Source organism: Melospiza melodia, chromosome 3 (assembly GCF_035770615.1).
Source record: "Melospiza melodia melodia isolate bMelMel2 chromosome 3, bMelMel2.pri, whole genome shotgun sequence".
In the NCBI taxonomy this organism is placed as follows: Eukaryota; Metazoa; Chordata; class Aves; order Passeriformes; family Passerellidae; genus Melospiza; species Melospiza melodia.
Window position 1 is genome coordinate 41687309 of NC_086196.1, and position 13658 is coordinate 41700966.

Genomic DNA, 13658 nt, shown 5'->3' on the forward strand with positions numbered 1-13658 from the left:
GTGACAACTTCTGTTTAAGTCAGTGGGAATTTTGCCTTTGAAAGAAAAAGGTGGTCAGGGGGTGTTCAGGCTTAGAAAATTAATAGCAGAGCAGCAGCAGCAGCTTTTGCCATATTATATCCTATATATATCCATATCTATATCCTTTAAAATAAAGACACTGAGATTATTCCAGTTGGACACAGACCACCCTTATTAGTAACAATGACCCATCTATTTAAAGACAGACCCATCTCTTTAAAGATAAAAATGCAAAAGTATCGCTTTACACTTTCAGAACTTACAGCAAAGGCAAATTAAATTATTTAATCACCGATACCTCATGGAACTTGGACCATAGTTATGTACTCCGGCGACCTGGCCTTATACTTAATATAAAACCTCAACTACAAAATCCACTGTAAAGCCACAAAGTATCAATTTTCTTAAACTGACATTCAGATGCAGAATTAAGTGGTTCTACTCATTCTTCAATTTTGTAATAAAAATGAAAACAAGTATGCTTATTAAATAGCCTCCAGGATTTTAGAATAAAATCAGTTCACTGCAAGTGAAGCTCAATTTAATGTATCCTTTGGATTACCACAGCGGTTCTCAAAGCCTCATAACTGGCAATTTATAGGCTCCATCATGTAAAATCAGATTTTTTAATCCTGGGGCAAAGGAATACCTTACAGAATTGGCTGCTCCAGGCCATATTCAGCCAATTTTAGCTTCAGCGGAATCTTTTTACATCAATTTATCTTTTCAAAATGTAAGTTACAGGACAGTTTTCTGAGCTAGTGTTTTTAAAGTAATTGCCATTTATGACTGTGATGTCAATAGCAACGCTTGAAAAGACATAAGGCCACCACTGGGGTACAGTAAGTAAATTTGGACACTGTCATTTGCAAGGTGTCAGGGAGTCAGATGCCTAATGGTGTAAAATCCAGTTACTCTATAGATAATTTATCACTGAATTGGAAAGATTTCATCAAGTGCATTTTTTTCAAGACAGATCTTTCTTAATGAGTAAAATTCTGCAAAGAGGTTATGCAAGCAGGAACCAGTTCTTATCAGCGGCCCAGCTTTATTTTAAAGACACCATTAAAAGAATTTTCATAGACATAAAGATCAAGAAATGGATGAAGGGTTACAAGGAAGTCCTGAAAGAAGGACTAGTTCTCAAACTTTTTTTTTCCACAAACTTGTGAATTCTTGTTTTGAAGATCCACAGAAGTAGAAAGCAAAGTAATACAGTTAGTGAAATATTTGAATGGGATGGTTTCAAGGTAGAATGACAACAAAAGAAACAAAAGCTGTTTTACAGGCAAAGAGAGAAGGTCCCAAAAAATGAAGTTGCTAAACATGACTCTACTTCCTCCTCAGCCCCTGGGCTGCTGAGCAAATGCAAGAAACACCAAGGACTGTCAATCATAGCAGCATTTTATATGCAGCCACTGAAACCAAATGATCTACCAGCCAGCTCCTTTCAGCTAACACCAAATCACAGAATCACAGAATTGGTCAAGTTGGAAAAGACCTCTGAGATCACTAAGTCCAACCTATGACTGAACACCACCATGTCAACTAGATCATGGCACTCAGTGCCATGTCCAGGCTTTCCTTACGTACCTGCAGGGACAGTGATGCCACCACCTCCACAGGCAGCCTATTCCAATGTCTAATCACCCTTTCTGTGACAAAATTCGTCTTAATGTTCAGTTTAAACTTCCCCTGGCTCAGCTTGAGGCCACTTCCTCCCATCCTGTCAAAAATTGTGGGGGAGGAGAGGCTGACGCCCCCCTACCTACACCCCTTTCAAGGTGCTGCAGAGATCAATAAGGTCATCCCTGGGCCTCCTCATCTCCACGCTGAACACGCCCAGCTCTTTCAGCTGCTGCTCATCAAACTTGTGTCTCAGAGCCTTCACCATCTTTGTTGTTCTTCTCCAGACTTGCTCCAGCACCTCAATGTCTGTCCTGAACTGAGGAGCCCAGAACTGGACACAATACCCGAGGTGTGGCCTCATCAGTGCAGAGGAAGAATCCAGACAGATTCTTCCAAACAGACGGATCCCACTTGCAGCAGTAGATGGCAGACATGTTCTATGCAAAAAACGAGAGCCCTCAGTTGAAGGAAAAAAATCCCCAACTACACTGAAATTGAAAACACAACATAATTTCAATTAAAAACGGGAAAGTTGTTTAGTATGCAGTTTTAGGTTATCTTTATGCAGCTGTCACTTTTCTGACTCAGCTCACAGACGTACCCCCTCATTAGCATTAGAATAGGTGCTTGGGATGCTTACTGCAGTAACTCCATGCTTTTGGACCCAAGAGCTCTGCTCTGTTACAAACACATGTCCCTCGTTTCCTCAGCTTGCTAGCTGGCAGCTAGCTTAGTTGTGAGTTGAGATGGTAACCATCACTACTGTGTGCACAAATACTTCCAAAGCCCTTGCTGGTCAGCAGGAACAGTAATCAGAAAGGCTCAAGTCCAAGAGTTTGAACAACTTATAAAAAGATCTTTTCTATCAGAGAAAGTGGTATTGTGAGCTATTTCCTCATGTGCAAGGGCAGGTAGCTTAAAACACTTGAAAAATATTCAAGGACTGCAGTTAATTTTTGTCTATCTTTTAACTATTGAACCATCCCCTAGGATCCATGCCATGAAGATTTTCTTCTACAAGTGAATGCTTATTGCCTGATAGAAGCATAGAGATGTTTCCAGCTGAAATCCCCATGTAATCATAAAGCTGAATGTGTTGCAGCTTTAGAAAAAGCATTTAGAATCCCAAGGTTCATTTAAGATTGAAAAACTGGCAATATTGAAAATAAACAAATAAAAGTAACCAAGGGGGTTGCAGTAATGAATGCAAAGGGAAAAGGCTCTCCTCATATGGCTAAACTGAGGGTTATGGCATTTGGAAAGAAGAGGCAGTTAGCATGGAGGCTTTTATGGAAGCTCAAAAGAATAAAAGAAGCAAGAAGAGGGAAAGACACTAGAGCAAATGAAGATTTAGACATGGAGATTTAGAAAGAAACGTGAGAATTATGAGGAAAGAGTATGAAGCAAGAACAGCACAGAGTCTTCACCATGCTCACAAGAAAAGTGCTACAAGGACAATCCTGATTGGTGAAATATCCATCCCTGACGATGTATCCACATTGTTCGGTCAGGTTTTGCTGGCTGCCACCTATGTGCACCATGCTGTAATTTGATAAGCAGATTCCCCATGTTATTCCTGTTCCACGATCAGCTGCATCCCTACACAATGGCCACCAGTCTCTATTTACGCCCCACCTCCCCACCTAAATATGGTTTTAAATGTGCAGTATGACCATAAGTGTACCTTTTCTTAAAGGCTGGCAGCTGGCTGCCTCAAAATACTGCCTTCTCCCTATTGAACTTAAAAGTTACTTCTCATTGTCTACAGTGATATACTTAGTCTAACTTTTTAGATAGCTTTTAGAAACAAAGTTTTTTAATTTCAGTTTAATCGTTTTGAGTGCTTGTGATAGTTTTGGGCTAAAGGTTACAAAAATCATATTAACATATTTACTTTTAGTATCTTGTTCAAAATTTTGATCTCCAAGTTACTTTAAGTTCTTTTGGGATTTTTAGACACTCATCATTGAAGGACACTGGAAACTTTTTTCTGTTTATCAGTGAAGAATTTACAGTGAATCTCCAATCTCACACTCCTATATGTTATCCTGTAGTTAAATAAGAGGGCCATAAAGGATTAATGAAATTTCACATCCATTTTAAACCCAGTATTTGTGGCAATAAATCTCAGTTTATTCCCTGAATTCCATCCACATTACTGCAAATATTCAAAATGCAGATTTGTCTAAAATAATTTTTCTCCTTCTACTGGACATGGATGGCCACAATACATGAAAAATAAAACAGGACAGAGTTATGTTTAGATTTAATCTCTATAAATCAAGACACATTTGAATTCTCTTTTTTGGTCTTGGACCTTTTTTACACTAGTTGGTTCAGCTAAATCGAGCCTGTGGTATTTGTCATGTGCTCTTTGTAACTCATCAACTACGGCATTTATACTTGCAACTAATAAAGTTGGCAAACTCTTGCATGGTAAAATTATAATTATGGTTAATACCAGAGGTAAATGATTTATAGCTGTAGAAATATATAACAAAGAGAAGGTTGTTATTTCAACAAGTCTACAGCCAACTGGTTGTTCCAAGTTTTTGTCTGTTTTGTCTCTGAAACAACAGAGCTGCAACAGGATGGTACTGAATCGTGATTATGTACAAACCATCTGGTGTTAAAGATGTTAATTTCACAGCCCTTGAGAAACAAGTGAACAAGGTAAGAGTACTTCTGATAACAAATGGGCTGTTACTTCAGTTTTTAAGAAGTCCTTGGAATTATCTCCTAATCAAACATGAAAACATAAGAGCTCCTAAATGCCTAATTGTTTGTTTCAGAGAGCTAACAGATTAAAAGATATATTTTCACCTTATAAAAGCATCAGCAATTTGCATTAGTTATTCAACAGTATTTTGATTTTTTTCCAGTTTAGTGCTCAATCTCACTCAAGTCAGCCAAATCAGTAGCAAAACTACCTTGTATGTGGAACAGCCATGGTGCTAATAATGAAGCAAGCCTCACAAGTCAGTAACGCTAAGTGGAATAGCATGCTTCTTCCGTCTCCTTTCAGTCCACGACTTCCTTCTGCACTTGACAAACACGGGCTGTTCTTGAGAACAACAGAGACATATTGTTCTTGCTTCCTGTAAGGTGATGTAAGTGCAATGTTGAATGGATTAACACCAACTCTGCATTTTGTGGAAAACACCATAATTTAGAAAAACACTTTGCCATTCAGACTGTGGCAAGAAACAATAACCTACTGTATCTGGCAGATGAGCAAATATTAACTTTTCCCTGCAAATTAGTCTTTAGTTTGCTTGTCATCTTCCCACCCCATTTACCGATTTCTTATCAGCAGAAGCAAATGCCAAGCATATCTTGTTGAAAGGGGGACTGCTCAATGCAAAAACAAACAGAGCTACTGAAGCTACTGCAGTGAGTAATTTTTCTAATTATTCCAGAATTGATCTACAGAAGTAATGGAAAACAATAATACAGGAGGAGGCTTTGTGCCAACAAGTGGATTAGTCTTAACATCAATTTTAACAGGATGAGACCTATTGATATAACATATAAACAAAGCTAATAAATGCTATTTTTCCTTCTCTCTTGTACCCGTTTAATAGAAGCCCTTATAAAAAAGACCGTTGATAAATCATCCACTTTCACAGTATTTATACCCAAAAACAGACTGCAGAAGTCTCAACATTATTTCCTTTTCCAATCCATTTTGAATTACCCAGATATTCAGTCTTGGACTGCAAATAATCTGAAATTTTAGGGCATCTTTTCTTCAAATTAAGGATTATTTCAAACACCAAAGGATCTTGTCCTCTACTGGGTGCCATATCATACACAGCACAGTTTTTTGCTATATGCTAGTTTTTCCTATTAGTTTCCTTCTCTGTGAAGTAATGTTTTTGGTAATAACCAAGCTTTCAAGTATTCTTGACAAGTAAATTGCAGGTGAATGCAAGAAACTGACATATTTAATCAATATACAAGAATAGTTTTCCAGTTTCCGAGCGCAACACGTGCAAAACGTGAGGTTGATCCGGCTCGAAAGCAAGAAACCGACATATTTAATCAACACACGGGTAGTTTTCCATTTTCAAGCTTGCAAGGCATGAGGCTGGTCCTGCTCAAAGCAGCCATAAACCTTTAGGTGAACTTGAAGCCGTTCGGGAACAGAGAGCGAGGCAGGTTCAGGCGGCGGACAACAGCAGACGGCAAAGGCTAATGATTAGTCAGTCCTGACACTGCTCTCAACTCACTGCAAACACGCAAAGCATTTACTCCTGACAAGCTAGTTGGAGTATGTGTGCCATCAAAAACAAACAAGAAAAGGAGGAAATGATAAAAATCCCTTTAGCAGGACCAGGTTCAGCGCACAGGAAGGACCTGGCTTCTTGCAAACACAGGCTCCTTCACATGAACCCCAAGCACCTCCGAAGGCTCCGGGGCGAGGCAGGGCCCCCGCCGTTTCAGCGCCGGGGAGGCTCAGCCTGACCCCACAGATTTGAAGCGCGACCGTGGGCTCGTGTTAGGGGGGAGGACATTACAAAATAAAGCCCCGAAGGAGACGGCAGGGCCGCCCCCGGTCCTCTCCAACAGGCGGCACTCCGTCCCCTCGTCCCCTCCCGGGGCGCCCCGAGGAGCGGGGGGGGGGGCCGAGCCGGGACTTCCCAAGGGGAGCGGCGTGCTTCCAGGCTGACGAGCCCGTGAGGAACACGACGTGACTCCACTTCCTCGAGAGCTTCCACTCAGGACGCGGCCGGAACGCGGAGCACGGGGGCGGAAAGGTTATTTGTGCCGGAGGCGGGGCCGGAGGAGGTGCCCGGTGCTGGGGCCGCCCCAGCCCGCGCTGCCAGTGGCTCCGCAGCTGTCGCTCGGCTGGAGCCGGGGCGCCGGAGAGCGATCCCACAAGTGGTTTCTCCTGGCGGCCGAGGAATTTCGTCCAAGGAGAGAAGCGGCCGGAGCAAGAGCGAGGTGTCGGGGGCGGCAGGAGAAGGAGGCCGGGCTGCCGGGGGTCGGCGCGCCGGGTAGTCCCTGCAGGTGCGGAGGAGAAGGGAGCGGCGCGTCATGGTGCCGGTGGCGGGCACGGAGGGAGGCTGTGCTCGTCTCCCTGTCTCCGGCAACCTTCGCTAGCGCCCGAGTGGGAATCCCTCGCTTCAGCCCGGTCGTCTCTCCCCTCCAGCAGCTCAGCGGGACCGCTCCGGGGCGGGCGGCGCAGTATGGCATCCGCCTAACCCCGGCCAGCGCAACAGAGCCCAGGGCTGCTCTTTCACCGCCGGGATGAACGACAGCAGCGAGGGGACCGTCAGCCTGCCGGTGCCCGGCCCGCCCGGCGGCGGGACGCCCTGCGAGGAGGTGCTGGGCAGGAGAGCGCCCGGGGCCGACGCGGGCGCCCGCAGCCTCCCGCCCGACTTGGCTGCGCCGCCGCCCGCCGCTCTCTGGGCTGAGGACGCCGCCGCCGCCGCCTGCCCGAGCACCGCGGCGCGGGCCAAGGGTGGCGGCCGGCGGACCGCGGTCACCTACGTGATCAACGAGGCGAGCCAGGGGCCGCTGCTGGCGGCGGAGAGCGGCGCCCTGCAGAGCCTGCGGGAGGCGTGCGAGGCGGTGGGGGCCGCGCTGGAGACCCTGCACTTCGGCAAGCTGGACTTCGGCGAGACGGCGGTGCTGGACCGCTTCTACAACGCAGGTGAGAAGGGCTGCCCGGCCGGGGCTGGCCATCGCCGCCGCGGGACAGGCTCGGCCGGGGCTCCCGTCACCGCCCCGGGTTCACCGCGGGGCGGCGGGAGCAGCTCCGGCCGCCAACTCCTCCGGGGGCCGAGCCCCGGTGCCCCGCTCCCCCCGGCTGCAGCGACACCCCCGGGGTGGTCACAGAGGGTACGTGGGGGGACAAAAGTGTGCCAGAACCCGCTCTTGTCCGCCGCGCTCATGAAGAAGAAACTCTTAGGTCTGCAAGCGTACTGTGAATCAGTGCTTGGTGGCTGCTAGCGGCGGGTTAAACGCTCCCTGGCTGCTTTCTCTCGGTTTCCTAACAGAGTGCAAGGATGCAAATTTGTACTAGTACGACGAGTGCGGGCTGAAACAGACAGGAGCTGCGAGGCCGTGGGAGCTTTGAAAAGCAGATTTGACACCAGACGCGTAGGGACAATTTCTCAATGCTGACACGGCATCTGGGAAGCTCCATGTGTTTGTGGTTGAAAGTTTGTGCTTTTGATATTGATTTCATATAATGCATCATAATACATATGATGGATGCGTTTGAACAAGAAGCTTCACACGCCGGTCGGGTTAGTTGGCAAGAGTACCCAGGCTGCATCCTCTCACTCCAGTTTGCCAGCTCCATGGCAATAAAATCACAGCACCTTTATTTGAAGGTGGCCTGAGGCTCTGTGTTATGATTTACATGGCCCCGTTTGTAAAATTAATAACTAAAACTTTTCCGTATCTGCTTATCTTACCGACAGATACGTGGTGTGAATGTAGAATAAAAAATACCCCTGCTTGCTAGATTTTCAAAGACTTCATACACCTAAGGTTATAGTACTGAATTAATTACTTTTTGCTTAAAAAAAATTCAGAAGCAGGCAATTGACCTGGCCTGCAATTTTAAGCTTATTGTGTGAAGCATGTATATGAAATACATGCTAAAAAGAAGCATTTAACAAGTTTTTTGTCAGATGCTGTAGTTTCCTCTTTTCCTGGGGAGGGGTGAAGAAAAAGGGAAAGAAAACTCAAACAAACAAAAACCTCCTGGCAGTATTGTAACCAGTTCTCACAAAAACTCTTCATGCGTATGCCTGTCACCTCTTTGAAACTTTGCAAGCTTTGCCTCACGGACTGCTGCTTTCAGGCCAGTGAGGTGGGCGATTTTTAAGCATGCACTTACAGCTTATTCCTTTTGCCCTATGCAGAGCCGTTTCCTTAAAAGTAACAATTCTCAGAAGTCAGAGGAGCTGTCCTCACAGGTGGAAATAGGAAGGCCATAGAGTTTCATTATAGCCTTTATATTCTCTGCGTTCAGCTCAGAGAGATTTCAAGCACCCTGACATCTCTTAATTCCAGGGCAGGTGAAACCTGAGAGTCTCATGGTTCTGTTGTGGAAGCTGTTGCATAGTGAGGCTCAAGAAGTTGAATTATCTGTGATGTTTTTGTGCCTCTGACATTGGTTAATTTTTTGACTCCGAGCTGTTCAGTAGGCAGGGTCTTGATAGTTCATGGACGCTTTTCTTGTGATGGGAGATTTGACTTGAAGTGGGCCCCTTTTAATTCTGGCAGTAGGCGTCTGGCTTACAGTGCTACATAACTGCATGCTTATGTAATATAATTCGCTTATTTCAATGGCTTTTCAGCAAACTGTAAATGTGAAAACACTACTTTCTCTTTTGTCCTGTTTGGCTGGAATTTGATGGAACTGTTGCAAACCAGAAAAAGTACTTTGGCATTCTGCTTTAGTAGTGAAGTCCATAAACATGTAAAGAACTAGGAGAGTTGATCACCTCCAGTGCCTGGACTGAAGAGAGCTAGATGTAGAAGTTTGCTCCACATATACTCTGAACCATCTGAGCTGACCACTGATAAACCAGCTGCAATCTGAAAAACTGTGTTATGCTGCTGATCTTAGGTCTAGAGGGATCTGTGGATTTTCATACTTGTTTTTTTATCTCTGCAGCAATTTCTACACTCTTTCTATTTTTAGGAATTAATTGTTCTCCAGTAGCTTTAGAATAGTGAGAAAATCTCTCTCAGATTTGGAACAGCATTAAAGAGTAGAAGCTGTGTAGTAGAAGAATGCAAATGGGGAACAGCATAGGAAACAAAACTGAAACAGCCTTGGAGGGTGTAGCTTTTGCACAGATTTTTTTTTCACCTGCTTTCACATGGTGGTAGGAAAGAGCATTTGTAGGTGATCTAAACTCCTTCTCTCTTACCCTTCTTGTCCTCTTTTGCTGTGTGCTTTCCGTGATCAAAGGTGACGTTGGTAATAATAATAATAATAAAAATAATGAATATCTGCACAGTCTGTTATTTAAAAAAAAAGTGTATTAAAATAGCACAGCGTGAGTAAATATGAAGTAAAATTTCAGCAGTGAAAGTGCTTTCAAATTATGTGATAGTTGAGTGGTCATATTCAGGGTATGAAGTCCTCCTGGATTCATGCTAAAGGTCAGCTAAGTTGCAAGAGTAAGGAATGATGTGATTTCATTTGGAAAATGAAGATTGTAACTGTGTTTATATGAAACAAAACAAAACATTAAACCTTTCAACTCCTGTAATGCATGTAAATTAACTGTGATTTACGAGGACAGACCTACAGTACAACCTACCTGTACGTCATTAAGGCTCCCCTTTTTAATGTCACATTTTTTGCTTTGTATAACACAGTCTGACGTCTTGGTGGTTTCTGATGGATGTTTGCTTCATGCCTTTCACTGCTTCAGAGAGGACTTGAAGGAGTATTAACTAAAATATCTTAGATGAAAATACTCATCATCCGCTCTAAATGTAGATTAGCCTACTAATAATCTCCTGCCAGCTTCAGTCAACTATGGCCCTTAAGTGCTGAGACATAATTAGCAGTGCATATTTAGTGAGTAGGTGTCAGCTATGTATAATTGAACCATGCGTGCACCAAATATTAAGAGTGAACCTAGTCTAGCATTTTTGATTGCATGGCTTAAATTCCACTTGATTTCAGCAAAAAAATTAAAAATTGTTTCTTAAAAAGCAAATGTGAAATGAGTCCTGGAAACTGCTGTAGATGGGTCTGACAAAAACAGAGACTTCAATATTTATGACATTTTCTTCCACTTAAAGAGGAAGGTAAAGAGAGGAAAATGTAGTTCAATTTCTTGCAAACCAAACCTTGATGTATATGGATTTAATCAGCTGTCTTAAGAGCTCTTTTCCTTTGTAAAGAGGATGGCTAGAGTTTGGTTGCTTTTTTTTTTTTTTTTTTTTTTTTTTTTTTGTCTCCAGTAATTTTAAGCTGGTGCAGGTGAATTACAGGTATCTCCTAAATTCTAAGTTTAATTTCTAAACACTTCAGGAATATTGTAAGAGTTGAGCAATTAAAGATATGTCAAAATGTATCTGAGACACTATTCTACAGTGCAGTATATTGTCATGGTATTTTAAAAGTCACTGAAGCTCTTGGTATTTGTAATTAAATTCTATTTCCTCTAAATTTTAATTTCTAGATCTGCATATCCTGTTGGTTTTTCTTTAATTGCTCAGTTTCTTTTGGAAACAGCCATAAATGGGTGTAAAGTACTTAGAGATTGTTTGGCTTAGGTAAGCATTCTTGGTTTTGGTAATTGAAAATAGAATGAATTTCTTTCTGAGGAGATCTTTACATAGTCACTTTGTATTACATAAGTGACTCAAGGACTAGCTGAACAGAGTGTTTGAGTAGAGCAAAATAGGTAAAAGTATGGAAAAAGGAAAAAAGGTCTCATGAATTCAGTAGTCTGAATGAAGTCAGCTCTTCATGGGAGGGAGATGCTCTAAGTCAAGGTAATTTCTTCACAAATATTTTTAGAATCAGACAGGGATGTGTATGGTAGCTTGCTAGATGCAAAACATTGTGCATTCTGACTTTTAGATACCGTCTCAGAGGGACTGGTGAAATATGGGATCATACAGTTACTGAGGAGGATATGAGTTTTCTAATCTTTGCAATCACTGGTTTTAGGTCGGTTCTCAAGATAAACAGCTTGCTTGATGTGCTTTTCATATAAAACTCTCTTTCTAACTTTAACCTTGTCTTATAATGGGGAATTTCAATTTCATTAGCTTCTTATGCTCAAATTTCATCCATCAATGGCCCTTAGGATAGATAACATTTTCTACTAACACTGTTGTGTGAGTCTATTGAGATAATTCTTCAGAACAGCAATGATCAACTAAAATACAGTTCATCAAATAAGAGATGATAAAATAGGTCTAATATCTTATCTTTATTTATGGAATTCAGCATTATTGCTTTCAGAATTCATGCAGGCTTGAGCTTGAGATTGGCATGTTGGCTTACTGGGCTTAGAAACATAGTGTGCAACGTTCTTGGGAATTAATATAAAAATGACAAAAAGTTCAGGGAACGAGTACAGTCACTGTGTGAAGGTGAACATTACTTCAAAGATGTTCTACACCTAAGTTGTTTCTGCAGATTCTACAGAACATTTGCGGATTGTGCATTTAGAAACATTTACAGGCACACAGAAATGTAGTAAAGCAATACCAGGGCTCAACAGCATTCTTGTGGTTTCTTCCTCTAAATATGATAAATTCTAGAATGCTATTTTTTTCGAGTGGGATTTATGCCTTTATAGAAGTTTCCTGAAGTTTGTTATTGTGGCACCCTAACACAGACTTCCCTCTTAAACCCAAAGAGGGTCATATTCTATTCAAAACTAATATTCTCAATTCTAGAGGTTGATGTAAATATTTTCTGTGGTAAAAAGCAGAATGTATCCTACCATTTTAGCTGTTTGTAGGAGCAAAAAAAGTCACTAGCAGAGACAGTAATCAGAACTTTTGTTTTATTCCACATTATCTCTCAGAACAAGTAGGTGTTTTCACCACCTTTTTCTTGGTGCCTCCCATTTCATATTTTTTCATTTCACTGACAGAGTTTTGTTAGACACGGTCTAACAAAAATATTGAAATACTGCACATACTTTCTGTGATTATGCAGCACTTACATTCATATCTTATTTTACTTCTTTTTGACACCCTCCCCCCTTCTCCATCATTCCCCAGGTGCTGCTGTAACCCCACTACTGTTTCTAAAGCATCATGACTGGAGAATCAAGTGATAGCTCTTATTAGTGTAGCAGGTGATGCAATATTCTTGTCCAATTTCAGAGTCCAGGACAACTACTAAAAAAATAAAAAGAATCTTAGTCCCATTGTCGGTGGAAACCATGTTGGAAAATTCTGTGTTTCAGCAGCAATGATGCAAGTGATGAGTTGGAGCACAAGAGATGCCAAGTAAGTTAATAATGGTGTGCAGACTTGAGCTGATGGCTGCCTTGAGAGTATGACCATAATCACACCAGGGATGCAAAATATTATGAGTACAGAATCTTTGTGTCAGAATGCAAAGCACATATTGTAATGTTTAGGTGGGATGGGTTTTAAAGATCCTTTTGATTCTGCATATTGAGTCCAGATTCTCTTAGAAAGCAGCATTAGAAACACAAACTAAATGCATGGCATATCTTCGACACAGAAGAGTATTTAATTCCAAAGCACCTGAATGTCATCTACATCTACAACCAAAAATATGAGTCTGGAAAAAAGTCCGTAATCCTGATACAAAATTTGTGTGTTCATAGTGCTAGTGGAGAACTTCTGAATTTATGAAGAAATTAGGGGATTTGAAACAACATATTCACAAATATTTCCATTGCTGGACCAGCTGTACATTTTTATAACCAAATTCCAATATTGGTGCTGTATTGCACTACTCTCATCAGGCTGCTTGTCAGTAGGTGACTGGAAAACCAATATTCCCCTAGTTTCTGTCTGAAGCAGGAGGAGCACAGCAGATACACCCACTCCATGTATGTGGGCTGTGAGACCTGAGTTCTCTTTCAGACCCTGTCACTGGCCTGTCACAGCAATTTGTAGCTCTGCTGTGAAGAAGGAACTTCCTCAGGCCTCTCCCACAGCTGAGAGGCTTATGCAGCATGTGCCTTGGGTGTGCATAAATACATAAATAACATTAAGGGTATGCTCCTGATGGGTTTATTTACTCAAGTATTATCAGTGAGACAGCTGACTAGAGACTCCATGTGAAGGCTTTTGTTGGATTATTTAGAAGTTACTGGAAGTTACTAGAAGTTAGTTAGAAATACTTCATGGTATTTGAAGTGGTGGGAGGAAAGCAGGTTACGAAATTATTAGGGCCCTTAAAATACTTTAAAGATGTAAAACTCGTGAGGCATCTGTATGAGCAGACATCATCTAAGTTTATTCCCCACTGAAGAAAATGCTGACTGAAACTAGATGAATGCTTTTTGAGTAATGCAGAAGAA

The 13658-nt window shown here is 42.2% G+C and overlaps 1 protein-coding gene across 1 annotated transcript in view; it reads left to right on the forward strand.

Moving 5' to 3' along the window:
* Window positions 1-6467: 6467 nt before the first annotated feature.
* Window positions 6468-13658, forward strand: part of MAP3K5 (mitogen-activated protein kinase kinase kinase 5) — a 98183-nt gene continuing 90992 nt past the window's right edge. Inside the window, exon 1 of the mRNA XM_063151472.1 lies at window positions 6468-7309. Coding sequence (XP_063007542.1) covers window positions 6904-7309 — 406 coding nt within the window. The 5' untranslated portion in view covers window positions 6468-6903. The remainder of the gene's footprint in view (window positions 7310-13658) is intronic.